The 18,476-nt window shown below is 40.6% G+C and overlaps 1 protein-coding gene across 1 annotated transcript; it reads left to right on the forward strand.

Moving 5' to 3' along the window:
• The first annotated feature begins 309 nt into the window (after positions 1-309).
• avpr2aa (arginine vasopressin receptor 2a, duplicate a) lies at positions 310-17,273 on the forward strand. Its single transcript, XM_020657263.3, has 7 exons — positions 310-714; positions 1,476-1,540; positions 8,291-8,676; positions 9,737-9,982; positions 10,206-10,352; positions 11,381-11,975; positions 13,161-17,273. The coding sequence occupies exons 3-7, from the start codon at positions 8,293-8,295 to the stop codon at positions 13,358-13,360; spliced, it is 1,572 nt and encodes a 523-aa protein (XP_020512919.1). The 5' UTR covers positions 310-714; positions 1,476-1,540; positions 8,291-8,292; the 3' UTR covers positions 13,361-17,273.
• The last annotated feature ends 1,203 nt before the right edge of the window (positions 17,274-18,476 follow it).

Genomic DNA, 18,476 nt, shown 5'->3' on the forward strand with positions numbered 1-18,476 from the left:
TACATTTAGATATATTTTAACACACACATATATCACATGTACAAGAATATAAACCCAGTACTCTGTGTCATTGTGTACATCCTCTACCTCTCTCTCTCTGTCTCTCTCTCTCCCTCACACACACTCTCTCTCTCCCCCTCACACACTCACAAACACACACACTCTCCGTCCCTCTCCCTCTCACTTTATAGGTATGTATAACTCCTGCCTGCACGCTCCACCCTCAGTACTAGAGGACAGGCTGGTTGACCTAGGAGGAGGGGATAGTCGGGGGGAGGGGGGGAGGGGGGAGGTAGGAGCATACGGAGCTCAGATTCACTTCTGCTGTTGAGTGTTGGAGGGAGCAGCACATTGCAGGAGCATAACGTGACGCACAAGGAACCGGGACACACACATGGCTATCAAATGGATTACTGTGACATATACTTGTGAACTCCAACACAGCAAGAACAATAGAAGCAGCATACGCACCAAGGAGCTGCAAGGATCCTGCCGTCCTTTGTTGTCACAGTGACAGAAGAATCAGTGACAGAAAGAAAACAGAAAGAAAAAAAACTTCTTGATTTCAAAATAGACATACTGATTTTGCGTCCTACCTGATTCATACAGGGGCCAACTGAGGGACTCGGACTGACAGCACTGAAGATGTGAATGTTTTGGGAGAAATTCTGCCAGCTTCTTGTTCCCCTGCTGCACCACTGAAGTGGATCATTGGTAAGTGCCTTTTATTTACTCTGTGCTGATACTGATATTGATCAATTTGACATAAAATCCTATTTATAATCCTTTATCAGTCCTGGAAAAAAACTGACAACTAAAAACACTTAAGAGCCCAGTGGTCTGGAGGAACTCAAACTTGTCACATTGTGTTGAAATGGATTTGTTACGGATCAATCTAGGTCATCTCTCTGCACATCTACATGTGTATGCTAGAGGCACTGATATACAACTCAAGCTTTTTATCTAGTATTTCATAAATTATTATGATTAAAATCACTGTGATAAAATCAGCATCATTAATCTAACTTCCATGTAGTTTAACATGCATACAGTTAGTATAACAGTGTGTCATTTATAAATAATGTTTACACAAGGCAATCAAAACTATTTTTTAATGATACCATAACAGTACATCTGTTTGGATATTGAAGCACATTGATGCCGTGATAACACGAAGGATATATTGAAGTATTTTCAGCATAATCTTTTACACATATTATTGGCATGAATAGAAGTTAACATACAGTGATTTTAAATACCTGATTTCTGAGCATTTACAGCTTCTTAGCTCCCAAGAGTTTAAATTCTCATAGAGGTGTCATGAGTCACAGACTCACTGAAAATGCACGTGTCCCTCTGAGTTTTTCCACGGATTAAAAAAGCTCAATAGAGCAGTCAGCGTGTGAATGTGATCTGCTCTTTCATGTAATGTTAAAGAAGTGTAATGCTGACGGCTCATAATGCTTTTTTCCCAGAGTGACAGAGACGCGGCAAGAGTAAAGGACACGCGTGAGAAAGCTTACCATGCACTGACAGCAAGGTGAGTGGACACGGAGGCACACACACACACACACACACACACACACACACACACACACACACACACACACACACACACACACACACACACACACACACACACACACACACACACACTCACCTTGGGGTGCTCCTCTTTAATGTTTTTGTGTGTATGTTTCTGTGTGTTTGTGTCCTGCCCGTATTTTTTAATTGGTAAATCAAAGGTCTTTGGAGGATAAAAGGCGATATGTGGACCGGCTGTGTGTTTATGGTTAACACATCGTCAAAGATGATGGATTTATCGCCTGACTTTTAAAAGATCAGCACAGCAGAAAATCAAATTTCATACGATACAGTATAATGGAAAAGTTTTCCTTCAAAGTGGAGCAATGATCACTGCAAAAATCATCTTCAACTTCAATTTCAATCTGTATGAAGCCCTGAAGCTTTGTTAGCACTCTGAGTTTGATTAATTGATTAAAGCCCATTTAAAATGTCCACTGGATTTTTGGATCATAACAGAGAATAAGGTTTATTGCTAACAAACATGTTCAAGTGTTTTCTCAGGCAATGAACTTCATCAATGAACTCCACTTATATACATTTCTGAAGCACAAATACATTCACCTTGTGCTAGACATGACTGAAAAGTGACTACTTCCAACACATCATTGTTTATGACTTGATTAACTTCTAAACAACCCTTGCTAACACAGCATTAAAAACAGCACTGAAATGCTAAAAATTACTCAGAATCTAAACAAAAAACAATTCAAAAAGAAACACTGACTATGAGACACGACAACCTGGAGAACAAAAATGCTACCTGGCATAGTTTGGATTCATTCAGTTCAATCTAACAATAAACAAGAATACATAGAATAGATCTTTCAAGTTTGTCTTCAGTTTGTTTGTCATTAATGAGGAAACAAATTGCTTTGAAATGGCTTTTCCATTATAATACACTTTTTTCTTCTCTATAATGTTTGGCTAAATATACAATATGCATAAAGTGTTCTTTTTTATTGTGGCCCATTCAAGAAAAATCATCATCATGATCATCATTTCTGTTATTAATTGTCAGTGTACTCTGCTTCCCTGGAATACTGAATAACTTGATTGTGTGCGTTTCGGCATGTGGCACAGATAATGACCGTATCAGCTACAAACCTCGGGGTCGATTTGAGCTGATGTTGTAACAACATGGCCCACTTTTCATTCTTCAGGGGAAATGCTCTAAATATTGATATCACTTGGTTGGCATGAAAAGGGGCCCTGCTTTGTTTAGGGCACATGCTAGTCAACAGGGTGCTGGTTAATGATACATGACAAGAAAAACAGTGGTCAGTGGTCTTATGAACTGGCTTTATCAGTGCAGATAAGGGGACTTGGACCTTTTTCAACACCTACCATGGTGACTTCTGTTCACTGGTCGGTGTATTTTGGAAATAAACTTGTGGTGATGTTTGTGAATACAAAACTCAAGTAGTGTGCCACAACAAATATACCAAAATGTGGGTGAGTAATGAATGTATCAGTGAGTGCAATGAGGTGTGGTCCCACATGATTAACATTTAATGGGTTGTTGACAGTAAAAGAAGAAAGTGTTTACTTTTTACTGCTCATATGGGCAGCAGTCTACAGCAGAGACAACCAATAAAAAATATATATTTATATCAAACATACAGGGCTGTAAATCTGATTTGTAATCAGAAAAGCAGGTGCCTCCACGAACTGAAAAATATAAATATGTTGATACTATCCACCTGTCATTAAACTGGCTACTTCGGATGAGGCATTTATGCTGATGGGGACTGAATTTATGATGAATGTGTGCCGCATGTGAAGGTGTCAGTGGGAAACTCATTTACCAACATGTGGGGCCTTAAGGAAAAAGCATTTTCACATTTGCTTCATCATGCAGATGAAATGCAGCTCTGCCCAGATGACTCATCCAGACCTTTATTGTGTAAGAATCTATTGATTGATATGTAAATAAAGTCTCCAGCCATACAGAGAAAAGCAGCACAGAGAATACCAAAATACAAGTATATCACGTGGTGTGATCTAACAAGCAGAATTTATGGGTTTATTTTCAGATTCAGGTTGGGCCACAACATTTTAATCCCGTTTTCTGCCAAAGTCTATTAAGTAGGGTGATAATTGAAACCAAACAGAAATGACATGCATGTCACAAACAGTTTCCTTTGCTATTTTGATCCTTCCTGACAAGACAGATGTAGAGTGGGTGGATGGATGTGGAAAATCTGAGAATATAACAGGTGCAAGAGAAAAAAATGAAAAAAAGGGAGGAAGAGCAGATTAAAGTAGATAAATTAATGACAGGTTGTCTGGGCTGCTAATGAGGATATAGAGGTTCGCATGAATCAGATAAGGTCAAACCTGGTCAATGGGAACTAATCAAAGGACTGACGTGCACTCACAAGACAGACACTAACTGATGGATCTTTCATTATGTTTGGATTACTGCACCTTGTGCTAGAGCACCTGTCTGCTTCTGATGCGGCTGCTGCCACTCTTTCAAGTTCATTGGCTATAAGTCAGCCAGCCAGGTTCATCCTTACTGCTAAGGTCTTAAATATGTTGAAAGGTCCTCTTTGCATGAGGGAGTGACGGAAATGTGTTTCCCTGCCATGCATGAGATGACAGGTCAGGAGTAGAGACAGGAAATGTTTTGACATCAAATGACAGGATCAAGATGAAAGATCAGAAGGATTATTGTCCATCTAATCTTTCTTTTCTTTTTGACTTTGATATTTTAAAAGAGCCATCCTTCTCTTTAAACTTTAACATAATGAAACTATGCTGAACCATAACCAGCTCATTTGCATTTTTCAACCTGCATTGTAGAAATCCTTTGTATTACATCCAGTATACATAACTCTATTAACAACTCCAATGATACGAGGTATATTCACCTCCATTGTACTGATTAAGTTTGCATTCATTTTTGCCAAACTTATATCATTTGTGATATTTACACTTTTAATGGTTCTTTTCCTGTTTTAGCATTAACATAACAAAATGCAACATTTTCACAGTTTCCAGTCTGCTGATTATTTTTCAGATCACACGCAACAAGAAAATGTAAAAGTTTGGGTCTGTAAAAAAAATTAATTGATGCATAAGAATGATACAAAAATAAAATCTAAAATGATATAGTTATCTAGCCTGAATTTACAAATAACAAACATTACAATACAAAATAATAACCATTCAAAGGTTCTACAAGAATAAGATACCAACATTTGGAGCCATACTCATTGTTTTACCTCACTTCACAAACACAGTCTGTACCGTGCATGAGCGCTTTAAATCAATAAGGGGAAGTCACAGCGAACCTCACATTGTATTGCGTCAGATTTCTGAAAAAGAAACCTCTAAGCTTAGAGTATTTTGAATATATATTGACCCATTAACAAAATGGAGGAAAAAGTTCTTTACCAGAATAACACTGAAGTGACAACTATCTCATCTGAGCTTTCTCTTATAGACATGTGGTTCTTCTTATACTTCAGGATGGTTTAAGAGAGGACACAAGCAGATAGCGGTTTGGGTCTCTGCATAGCTAGAGCATGACGTAGTTTCTCCAAGGAAATGACCAAAACATGTGTGAACAGCAAGAAAAAGCTAAGGACTGACATGTTGAAAGATGTGAATGTGTGGTAGCTATAATGCTTCTTTTTTTTTTAACTACCTGTTTCTGTGCTCCCTTAGGCGATGTGGACCTGTGAGAGGGAACGGTGTAGGATGGGGGAGGGCATGAAAATGGATGGTTTCACATTGGTTTGAATCTATAGAGAAAAGCAAGAGAGGAATTGACTCAATCATTAATCATAGTGAAAGCTTTAAAGTTCAGAGAGGAAGCAACGCACCACACTAACTATACTAAAAGCAGAGTCTACAGTCTATCCGGCAAAGAGAGATGGAATAATTTGTGGTGAACGTTAAGTCGATCGGACGGATGGGAATGCTGTGTGGTGTTAGTGTTATTAAAGAGAGAGCCAAGCAGAATGCGTTTGTAGAGACAGGGAATATAGAGGAATACATTAAAGTACATCTTGGACTGTTCTGTTGACAACATTTACCTTCTCCAGGCATTCCTTAGTTGAAGTCTTTTTCCTCTGTGGGCAGAAAAAAAATCACTGCAAGAAGTTTTGAGCTATGCGTGGGTCTTCTGCTGTTTAACCATTGAGCAATTTGACGACAATCCATCTTGATTTCTTGGAAGGAACTGCCACGCAAATGAGAGCATGTTTTGAGGAGTTCTGGAAAACAGAGCCTTATGCAGAAGTTATCAGAAAAAAAGGAGACCTTTAATAGTTTCAGGAGGAAATGCCTCACACACTGTCTGTTATTTAAAGCTCCTGTGAGGTACTCATGCTTTGTGCAGAGTTTGGCGCCCCCTGTGGACAACGTAAAACCGTTTTATTTTCATAGCTGATCTTATTCTATGCATGCACTGTTTTCAGACAAAAATCTTACTGCTTCTTTTTTTTATTAATGTCTCACTTGTGGTGAATATTTGCTTTAGAAATGTAAAAAAACTGTGTTTCTTAAGGTTTCTGTAAATGGTCTCTTCTGGCACATGCCCAGGGGCAGTAGTAACAGGCGTTAACATTTACAATATGAAAATAGTCAGCCTAGTTGCTGACGGTTTTACTTGCTTTTGTAGCTCACATGGAGGCACCACTATTCAGTCAAACCAGATGAAACCATTCCTGAACAGTTAATAAAGTTATTATCCATGTATTTGATTTCATTGAATACAATTTGGTGAAATCAATTTGACATTGCTCATACACTTTAGATACATTTCTAAGGCCTTGTCATTGTAGCACCTCCCATAAGTCATCACACTATGTTTTGGCAGAGGCATACATGAGAGGGGATTTTACATCAGAAATGAATCACATGGGCAAATATAAATAATGAGATTATATATTGAGCATAAAGACGAGCAGCCACACAAAGAAACCCCTTATGAATTGTGCTGTAATTACAGAGAGGGGCTCCAGGCTCCTCAGGTACTGACAAAGAGAGGCCACAGATCCCTTGATGATAAAAGGCTTCGTTGTCAATAGATATATTTAAAAAAAAAACGGTAAAATAATAAACAGAAAATAAGAAGGAATATTACTTGTTTTGATCCAAATGACCCTTTGGCACATATTTGACCCATATAAAGAGACATTTAATTGAAGTACGCCTCGGTTTAGCCATGAGTTGAAGCGTTGCGGTCTCCAGCAGGGAGGGATTCACTCCAATCAGAGAGTCCGTCTTAAGAGAGACGGTTCCGCTCAGATTCTCCTCCTTTCACCCACAGCTCTGCCTTCATGCTGGGTTGAGAGGTCCAGCTGGCCTGGCTTGTCATGCATTCATCTGAATACATTCCTCTGGCAAAGCCGGCATGCAACGCTTGACAATATGCTCAGCTGTGTTATCTCACACACCCAGCAGTGAGTTCGCTATTACCAGCAAATTGGCCATTAGGTCTCCGAGGAGTAGTGGGAACAACCTTGTAATATCATGTTAGTCACACTTAATTGCACAATACTATCACTGTAGTTTGTCTACTATTTTTAGTTGTGGAAAATTTCCAACATCCTTTTCAGTGTTACTTTTGCTTACCTTACCACTCCTTGCACATTAGTCAAAATGACACATCAGTAAAAAGTGTCAATCAACTCACAGTTAAGTAACAGCACTTTTCTTAGCTATATTTGGCTCATTTTTCTTATCTTATCATCCTCTTTCCACCTTTTTCTACATTGTTTTTCTTCTCCTGCCCCTTTCTACTCACTCATTTCTCATTTCCCGTCTTTTTTTTTTCCTCCCAGACTTTCTCTCTACGTGCAGTTTATTTGACCACGGATGCCCCCAGCATCCCACGACTCCGTTTCATAAAACTGACATCTCATTCCTATCAGCTTTCGGTTCCTTTTGAGACATTTATTTATAAGCAAAGAAAAATAAACGTAACATTTATTGAGATCGAGAAAGAGTGCACGTGTAGGGGAAGCATGTGTATGTGAGAGAAAGTTGGAGAGGGCGATGGGGGGAACAAAAAAGGGGGAAAAGAGGAATGTATGGGGGTTAACATGGGATAAAAGTGATTATGAGAGCGGAGGTGAAGGAAAACTATCAAATCAACCTTGAGAAAATATGAAAAGGAAAATAAACAACACTGGACTTGCGTCAAACAGAACCGAGAGCTTTGAAAAATGGACAAACACATGAACTGAAGACTTGTTTAAATTTTACAGACAGCATCAAAAACACAACAGTATTAACATACCAGCGTGATTAGTACAGTCTGTGGTATTCTTCCCTGTAAGTCCAATTTCCTTAGGATTGATCAAAGGAAGCTATCTATAGTGTATCATGTGAAAATGTAATATATGTACTGAATAAAAAACCAGCCCTGTGATTAATCTCTGCATCAGCATCTGCATCTAAAATGAAAGGCCCGAGTGTTTTGATTTGGATTGTCGGCGGTTAGATAAGTGAAAAGAAGCAGGCTTCTCAGCTGACAAGTTTCTGGGCAAATGAGCAAAATTACATATAAGTGTGAAGTTAAATAGATATCCTGATAAAAACCGAGCAAGTAAATTGTGGGTGATAAAAATATGTAAGCAGTCTTGGGATTCTGCACCAGTTAGACCTCTGGGGAAGATTTTCCTGGGGGCATTATCTAACAACAGGTTTAGACTGGATTTCTTGCATGAACACTTTGTTTGTTTTGCAGGAATGGAAAGCATCAGTGTGGAAACGGACTGGGATGGGTTAGCCCTCTCCTCTCTGCCTGCCGCAGGACGGAACAATTTCTCCTCCTCGTCTTTGTTTGTCTCCGAGCTCAACTCCCTCAATAGTTCTCACAGTGGGGGATCCTTCTTTGGGATCTTCCCTGAGAACGGTTCCACCACCACACCTCACACTCTGCCCCAGCCCCGGGGCAGGGACCTGGGCCTGGCCCGAGCTGAGATCGCTGTGCTCGGGGTGGTTCTGGCTCTCACCACCTTGGGGAACAGCTTTGTGCTGTGGGTGCTGCTGAGGAGGAGAAAGCACAATGCCCCCATGCACGTGTTCATGGTCAACCTGTGTGTAGCTGACCTGGTGGTGGCCCTGTTTCAGGTCAGTTCAAGAGTCACATGAAACAAGAACAATAAGCCACAGTGGCTAGTCACATGCGCAATCAGTTCTGCGAGCCATACTGGTTTAACAGTAATTTAGTTGTCATATCCCAAATATATTTAAAATAGCTTTTCAACTGAATCGAACTTGTGTCACAGCTTTTGTAACTATAGTTTATAGTATTATTGTAACTGGTGGTGGTCTGAATTGCATAGAAACATTGAAAAGACCTCTAAAGCCTTAAAAAACATTCTGACAAGATTTGTGTATTGAATCAGAATCAGTGCAAAGGCTGCTGAAATGAGCATCCCAAAAATATATGATGTAACAGATAGTAAGCTAAGTAGATAAGTCGATTCAGCTAAAAAAAAAACGAAAAACAAAAACTGGAATTTAATCATTATGACAGGAAGATTGAGTTAAAAAAAATGATGGATGTATATCCACTCAGAGCTTTAGCTTAAACCAGCATTTGTAAAATTACAAAAACATTTACCATGGTTTTTTCTGCATCGTTTGCCCTCCGCCACACTGCACTTTTGTCTAATGTAGGCTCTTCATATTCATTTATTAGTTATTTGTTGATTGATTGATTGATGATTGCAACTCCACAGTTAAACTGGAGTCAATCCCTTTCTGGCCAAATAACTCTGATTCTGAACTCATTACATTATTCATGATAGATTCAGTGTTGAATTGAATCACATTGTGTTTAAGTCCGTCACACCAACATCCAGCATGTCTTTCCATGAAAATCGTATTTTAAGGATTCAAACAAATAACTTTTTTCCAATAAATATATTTTTTTAAAGTTCAGTTTTTCCTAAAACAACTGGGCACTGTTAACATCACATAAAGAAAATATTAAAAAGTGTATTTTCTGGGAACTCTTTTCAGCTGCTCATTAAAACACATTTTAGGCTCAAGAAAGTGTTTACAGCAGTACTGCACTGTGCTGTTGGCTTGAGTAAAAATAGTGTTGATTTATTTTAGGAATGCTCTCTACTTTGCAAGGAGCCACTTCATACAAAATAACTGATTCTTTTTTATCTGCTTTCAGGTTCTTCCTCAGCTAATATGGGACATCACAGAGAGGTTTCAGGGGCCCGACTTTCTCTGCCGCTCCATCAAGTACTTACAGATTGTGGGCATGTTTGCTTCCTCCTACATGATAGTTGCTATGACGGTAGACCGGCACCAAGCTATCTGCTGCCCCTTACAGGCTTACCGTGGGGGGGCAATGTCCCGCTGGAACACCCCTGTCATGGTGGCCTGGGGCTTGGCGCTGGTGCTCAGCATACCGCAGGTGGGGAGGAATAAAAATCAAATTGCACAAAGTTGCACACACACACACGAACAAAACACACAAACACACAAACACACATTATGAAATAGGACATGAGAGAGTAACTCAAGATGTTGATCTATTTTTATCCTGATGAGGTCATCACAGTTCAGCTGATGGTAGAGGAAACTGGCAGTCATGTCTGTTGGAATGCTGACCACCCTCCGTTTGTCTGGTTTGTCAGGTGTTCATCTTCTCTCGCTCAGAAGTCGCTGATGGAGAATATGAGTGCTGGGGTCACTTTGCAGAACCGTGGGGGCTTAAGGCCTACATCACCTGGATGACCGTGGCAGTCTTCCTCCTGCCCGCCTTGATAATCACCATCTGTCAGGTACAACCACTTTTATTGGCTGGGCTTTCAATCTCTGCACCAACCACAATGACCACATGCTGTATGCAACATAATCCAAAAACAAAGGCATGAATGAAATTGTGTTTTGTTTTCATCGGGGGTGCATTTGGCAGGGATTGTTGGATAACCTGTGTGGACGACTGTGGTTGGTGTTATATAGCATCCCATGGAGAGGAGGCATTCTGGGCTGCCTCCCATCAGCCATGCTGCTCTATTTAGGGAAAGATATTTTCAGGGTCTAGCTATTTCCCCTAATTAACACAGCACTTGGAGGACCACTGCTGAGACTGCTGCTAAGAAAATCTGCCCACCCAAAGAACCTTCTGCCAGAAGGAGGAATGTACCAGATCTGAGAGAAACATAGAAACCCTGACCATTTTTCATTTTCCAATTTTAAATCAATTAGACACCTGTATTGAAGTAGGATGTAGTTTCTGCAGAAGGAAGTTCTTCGAAAGTTGCTTTAGCTGATTCCATGCTTGCACATGTATATCCTGTATGTTGTTGTGGACTGCAGTATTGTACCCTCATAAACCTGTTTTCAAAGAAGTTAAAGGTGTAAGAAGAACAATGGTTGGCAGTAAGAAAAATTAGAATCTCTAAAAGAAAAGTAAAAATAGCTCTGAGTATGAATTTCCTTTATCCTTGCTTTCAAATTATTGTTGACGTCTCCTAGAAGAGCATGAAGAATTTTTATGCTACAATAAAACATAATGATAGATTCTGAGATTCTTACAAAGTAGAGGAATTGCAGTATTGAATAAAAATGTCTGATGCTGGTTTATGTCTGATGGTGAAGGCCAACACACACTTTCCAAATTTCCTGTCACTGTCGAGGCAGAAATGCAAACAGATTTGTCTGCAAAGAGCAAAGACAGGCATCTGATTCTGACTCATGCCACTCGTTAAACTTTATCCTCAGGCCTTCTGGGTATTAAATTGTGAATAGTATGTTCTCCTCTGTATTAAAACTGTGCTTCTTTTTGCAAATATTTAATTTTTTTTAGATAAGAATCTTCAGAGAGATTCACAACAATATCTACCTGAAGTCAGAGAGGATGGTGACGGCCGAGTTGAAGAAGGACGAAATCCTCTTCCGCTTCCACAGCTTTAAGAAGGAGGACGAGCGAGCGAGGGAGAGAGGGAGACGGGCGTCGGGGGGAGGAGTGGGGAGGGAGGGCAGAGGAGGAGGAGGAGGACAGCTTTTAAAGGGTGGGAATAACCACCCTCACAATAACAGCCAAGCTGGAGAGTCTTACGACTATGTACCCTCTGCTGTTCAGTATAACAGTTGCTGTGGTGCACCTGTGACAACAACAACGACAACAACAACAACAACATCGGCAACACAGCAGCAAACAGTGAACAGCTCAGACTGCCAGGAGGCATACGCGCCCTACGAGCTGGCCTCAGGCTCACCCCGCTGTTCCCTCGACTATGTTGCGCCTCTCCCTCCTGCCATCCCGCCTCCGAGCATCACTAAAGCCATGTCCAAGACAGTGAGAATGACCCTGGTCATCGTGCTGGTCTACACTATCTGCTGGTCTCCTTTCTTTATAGTCCAGCTTTGGGCGGCATGGGACCCCAACTCTCCAAACCAAGGTCTGTATCATATACACTTCAGTCAGTTCTCTATCCACACTAACATCCAGAGTTCTGGTACGACACTGTAACACACACTTGTCTGTGCAATTCACCCTCAGAGAGCTACAAAAGCAGATATGTGGGTTATAACCATCACTTAAGTTGTTCTTCCCATATTATCCATTTAATTGCTCTTAATGAGCACTGTTTTGCACTCGAGGCAGCCAAAAACAAAAGCTAATCAAACAGGTCTGGTTCTCCACAACAACCTTTGATTAATGCTGTTGTCTCCCTTGATCTCAGTCAATATTGCAACCAGCTCCAGCAATGATAGTTGTGAAATATGATCTCAAAAACACCATATTTTTACCCACAACCAGAGACCGCTGCCTGGCATCTCTGGCCTCTGTACATTTTGGCAAATAAACAGCATCTGTTGGTGTCTTTTATTCTGGCAGCGAGTGACAGAGCGAGCAAGGCGAGAAGCCTTAAATTGTAGCTGATAGTTGGACTGAGTGGGAGTCCTCTGATCTGAAGCTGAAGACAAACATTAGAGGCCCGTAAATAACCTGTTTATATCCCCTGCTGGTTTTGCAATGACGCCAGATGTTGACATTTCATCATCAATGATGCGTGCCAGCAGCTCACACACATCACAAGCAGACACATGGAGTGGGGTGGGTCAGCTTTGCATATTCACAAGCACACATGCATATACACAATGTATTTTCCATGCAAATAAAAGTATTTATAAACATGAATGACTTTTTTACTAGCAGACATTTGCTATCCCTGCCATACGCACGCACTCACACACACACTAGCACAAATACACACTCAAACACACACACGCGAAGAGATGATCATTATCACCATTGTGTTCTAAAATTAGTTGAATGTCTCTATTGTCCTCAACAGACTGTGTTAAAAGTGGCATGTTTTATTTATACTCTTGTTGCATACCTAAAGGAAATAATATGAAAATATAACCACAAGTATCATCATCTGCATAGTTGTTGGTCATATTATATTTCTGGTCCCTAAGAGAAATTAAAAAAATGAGATGTACAGTGTGCTCATTTTTCCCCAGGTGGAAAATTGTACATGTGAAAATGTAAATGCATCAATACAAACGTGTCTATGTATTTGTATGTGTTTGTGCACCTGTCTGTAATGTGTGTATATGGATTTTGGTCTTTGCAGGAGTGGCCTTCACTATCCTGATGCTGCTGGCCAGTCTGAACTCATGCACCAACCCGTGGATTTACACCGCCTTCTCCAGCAGCGTGTCCAGAGAGCTGCTGAACCTGCTGCACTGTGGGTCCAGACCCAGCCGTCGAGGCTCCTTGCCAGATGACTCTACCACCACACACACCTCTACCACCAAGGAAAGTTTGTACTGACAGAGACTGATGTAACAGCAACAGACACACACAGAGAGACATGTTTGAAATCATGAGACATGCATGGATGCACGTGCACATGTTGCAAGGACATGCAACTCCACAGCAACCGCCACCTCCCGGCGTCACAGCCTGAGCGCAGAGAGCACTGACCTCTACCAGATGTTTCCAACAACAAAGGACAGCTGTACTGTCAACAGGACCTCCATCTGTAATCACCTGTCCCCTACACCCCAGCAAGGGAGGAAGGGTATCATTGAAGGTGTCAACACCACTTTATGAGGGCCCTATGACGTTTACAGGGGCTGTCAGAGAGCATCTGCAATGCAAAAATGGCCACAAAAGTTGCAGTTGAGGGGGAGAGCATGTTTGTTGTTTCATCTGAGAAAATGTCTCGTCCCACTCACATAGAAGCAGAGCCGCAGGAATGCAAGGGGTGGGTCAGTGTGTTAATGGCCTTATGGCATGCCTAATGTACAAAGCAGCAGATGAAGCTATGGACATAGAGAAGAAAAAAAAAGCAGCAGTGCTGAGGGAGCGAGACTCGCTGCTGGACTGAGAACAGACAGGGGATGACATGGGTGTTACAACTGTGGGAGTGTCCCTGGGAAGGCTGTGGTTGAAATCTAATAATGTGAACAAACTTTGTTAAATCAAAGAAAGTGGATTAGAGACGGATGCTTGGGGCTGTATTTATATTTGTTTAGGAGGAATCCGGTTCCAAAGAACAATGGTGATTTGTTAGGAGGATGGATGGAGTTTGACTCACAAGGACGGTGCGTTAGAGTCAAGACACTGCCCCAAAAGAGGAACTGGGAGAGCATGGGTTAATGCAGACAGGAGGGGGGTTTAGGCCTGGAAGAATACAAATGAACAATCCAGGTTTCCTCAACCAACTGGGACACAATTATGTGATTGTATTCTGTACAAACACAGCATATGAGGTACACAAAAAGTCCCTTCCTGTCGTGCTGTCCTGAACGTACGAAACAAGAATATCAAGCAGAGGACACAGGAAAGAAACAGATAAGAAAGATTCAACTGCATTCCATGTAAAGTGATGAACAATTCAAAGTGTATTTATTGCAAATGTAAGGCACATTATTATATAGTGTATAAAAAAATGTTGAATGTAAATCACACATTTTGAAATGGTCCAAGATATGTAGCTGAAAACAAGAAGCTACAAGAGAAACCAAAGATATAAGGCTAATTCAGGTCTTAATTGTAGATAATATAAAGCCTCAACAGATAAGATATATGAAGTGTAAAGACAGGGAATATACTCCCAGTCAAACTAAGTGCCTGTTTTGTCAGAGAACATCCCTCACTGGATTAACCTCGAATGATGTCAGCTGTGTTATTGTTAGAGCGCTACCATCACAGCTGGAATCATTGGATATGTAATATATGCTATATCACACAATGAGCCATGCATATTTTTACCTTTTTATTTATTGTTTTGTAAATGAAAATATACATACATAGGATGTATATACATTTCAGTTCCTCTTATTGCCTTATGATTACGTAGAAATCTATATAAAAGCATTTCTTGGACAAAAGGTAATCTATTATGCCCCTTAACTGCATGAAAGACTTCAAACAGAACTATTATGGAATCTTTTTCTAAAAAGTTAGATTAAATATGCTTCTCCACATGACATAAATGTGATAGCTGTCTGTGTGTATAAAATATGATTACTATATATGTGGTTAAACTTTTAATGATTATGTGTTCCTGGAAATGAATGTTTGTTTTTTTAAATGCTCATTTTGGTCCATGAGAGAGTAGTGTTCTCTGCCCTGTGCGGGGCCATACTGGGATGCTTTTAAAGCGTGTCTCAGGAGTGCTTGTCTGGGTCGAAAGGAGAAGCCTCACCTTTTCCTCTGTGCAGCCAGGGTGTTTGAGCTTTTAGCACGCCTCTGTGAATTTGTTCCCGAGACACAAAGCTCCACTTTGATTCTCTGCCAGCTGAAAGGCTATGGCAACATCGTCCCTTATCTCACTTTGTTATATCAGGAAATAGATGAACTTCTCCCAGAGCCTCGGGGTGTTCATGTATTTTTCTCTTCCCGTCAGGAAGTGAAGAGGTCAGAGGAGGAATCTTTTTTCCTGAAAGGGCCAGACTTTGAATCCATCAGGCCTTTTGATTGATGCCAAGATGCCAAACACACTCAGGTTGTGCATTACATTTTCCACACAGCCATTAGTGACCATTACAAAAGCTAAATAATAAATAGAGAAGCTGCTGACACACTAAATAAACACCCACTAAAATTAGACCCATCAGTGCAGAGAATTTTTCCCTCCGTCAGTACCTGACAGTAGCTATTATCACCCCGACCACCATCATTCCCTGTTGTCAGAGCATATGATAGATGGTCTATAGGTTATATCCCTGCTTTTTTGTATTCCTGCAGTGTGTGTGTGTGTGTGTGTGTGTGTGTGTGTGTGTGTGTGTGTGTGTGTGTGTGTGTGTTTGAGTGTTTGAGAGAGAGAGAGTCAGTCAGTGTTAATTCTGAGCGTCATGATGCTTATGGTATCCAAGCTGAAGCAAGGTTGATGTCTAAAATCAAGGTCACTTCTTCATTACTGCGGGGCAGAGCTTCCTGCGAGGGGGTATAGGGGAAATAAATGAGCCCTCTGTGTGGCTGTCACAAGGGCAGGAGAATAGGTAATTTTCCCTCTTCAAATCAGTTTGGGGTCAGCAGAGGAGTGCATCCAGAGGCTCTGACGAATGACAGAGCAACCCCCAAACCCACCCAACACACACACACACACTTAGACACACACCCCACCCCAGCCTTGACCAAAGTCGGCATAAATCAGACTCGGAGCCAGGAGCTTTACTGCACTGAACAATGTGTCTGCATTGCTTAACTCAAGACCCCTCTGAAAACCTGAAGACTGCTGAGGCCGCTCCTTAGCTCATTCCAAGACACCGGGAGGTATATCTGAACCCCACCATCTTACACAACACACTGTAGTGTCTGTGTTAGAGGGCAACACTGGAGCATCATACTTTATAAACAGTGGAAGTAAAAAAAATATGAGCATTTTCACTCTTTCTCTCTCTAAAAATGATGATTGTTTTTCTTTCTGGCTTTCTAAGCAGCTGGAATTTTATTTTTAAATAGCTTGTTTCACTCAGGAAATGTTTTCTATAAAAAGAGGTATTTGTACCCAGTGCCTTTGTTTACAACAAAGGTTTATCCCTTGGCAGTTTTTAAGGTGATTTCTTCCAAATATAGCCATTTTTTACTGCCACACCTCACACTTAAGAGCAGATGAGGTATTTACTGATTTACTCCTCTAAGAGCCGACGGTATCAAGGTGAGCTTTTATCACCTTACCCACCTTGTTTTCATTACTTGAAGCTTGGTTGTCCTCATACCTAAACAAGAGTCCTTCATTTTATCCTTCATTGTAAATAAAAAAAAAGACATGCGAACGGTGTCGGATAAAAAAAAAAAAAAACATTTTAGGGGAGGTCATACAACATGCTTTCAAGGGGGTTGTCTGCAACGCATTAGTTTGTTGTGATATGTCTGCTCCTGTGTAACCTGCAGTTTCTCACGGCTTGATGCCAAGCTATGAGCAGAGCTTAAAAAATGACTTATGACTTAAAAAAATATCTCCTTTACTGTGGTTGACCACTTAGTGTGAAATGTGAAAGGGGTGTCTCATTTAATGTAGGAAAATGCATTTTCACAGACACAGAAAGTAAAGGACATTTTGCCATATATGGCTTGTTTTTGACTGGCAACTGCATCAACAGGCAAAGTGGATTAGAGGATGCCCAAACAGGACAGGAAGAGGTATATAACACAGAGGAAGTAAGAAAAGCTTTGAACTGTTTCTCTATTCTCTCCAACCACAGTCAAAGGTTTTTTTTTTTTTTTTTTTTTTAACTACACATGTATCATGGCTCACTGTACATCACATCCATGAAATAACCAGAACAATAACTGTTATGGTAGAGTAATGAGATGGAATCCAGCGTGAAAAGATACAGTCTATTTTCTGATCACTGAGTTAACCCCTATGTTTGTTGTTCTTGTTCTGCTTTTTGAAAGAACAGTGTGAAAGAAGTGCGAGCAGTAAAAACTTACAGCAGACAGTAAGTGTGACTTCATGTGAGAGTAGTTTGTGTGACGCCAGTTTCCACATTGCTGAATCTCGCTAAGCCCATTGCTGTCTGCCCCCTGAACTGCTGTTTTACACACCCCTGTCAAAGTAGCTTTTTTCTGCCTGACAGCACGCACACAAAGAGAAAACTCAACAGTAAAAAATATTTATTTTCTCATGTAATAACGATGCACTTAAAATTAGAGCACATGCAAGTGTAAAAAACAAACATGTTGTGTAATCTTGTAAAAAATAAATAAATCAGATTTATCAGTTTACGTTACTTTGTGAATTAGTATCTGAAGCAGAAATGTATCTACACAAACAATTTACCACTGCAAGAACAAATTGAGACATCCTGTGAGGGCATTCATTCTGAAACATCACCAACCAATTTAATGAGATCCTACATCCGCAATAATCTGCACCAATGCGTGGCTTGAAGCTTTAAACATCACACAACAAAGAAGAGTAAGAGTCTGGGCCTTCATTCCCTGTTTGTTGCTGTTTGTTTTTCATTCCATTTATATCCCTCCATACAGCTTTCCCCCACTTCCCACAGCCTTAATAGGTGGCTGTGCAGTCAGGGCCAGTGTCTGGATTCAATCCAGCTCATGTCTGATCTGAATTAACAACACTGTGATGTCTCCATTGTCTCTTTGCCAAGGTGACAGGATCCAAAAACTGAGATATGCTTACACCATGCGAGTGTGTGTGTTTGTGCTGACAATGCTACAAGAAAAACAGACATGGTAAACTGGTGTACTCTGTACACTGTGCATGGTTTATGAGTGCAGGATCATGTTACTTATATACAAAGTTTACATTAGTCTCAGGGGAGTCGGGGAGAAGTTGCAGTCGTGTTGTTCTGGAAGGATAAAATGCAGCTCTCTCTCTGTGCTGTACAGTGAGTGCAAATACTGACCCAGGCCATCTACAGAAATAGACATGCTGAGTTTAAATCTCTCTTACACACTAAATCAC

Source organism: Labrus bergylta, chromosome 12, assembly GCF_963930695.1.
Source record: "Labrus bergylta chromosome 12, fLabBer1.1, whole genome shotgun sequence".
NCBI lineage: Eukaryota > Metazoa > Chordata > Actinopteri > Labriformes > Labridae > Labrus > Labrus bergylta.

What these genes read in the sequence shown, in the direction of transcription:
- avpr2aa (XM_020657263.3), top strand. Translation starts at nt 8,293, where the DNA reads ATGGAAAGCATCAGTGTGGAAACGGACTGGGATGGGTTAGCCCTCTCC. An exon ending in TGGTGGTGGCCCTGTTTCAG is followed by an intron (nt 8,677 to 9,736) that starts GTCAGTTCAAGA and finishes ATCTGCTTTCAG; the next exon opens with GTTCTTCCTCAGCTAATATG. An exon ending in TGGTGCTCAGCATACCGCAG is followed by an intron (nt 9,983 to 10,205) that starts GTGGGGAGGAAT and finishes CTGGTTTGTCAG; the next exon opens with GTGTTCATCTTCTCTCGCTC.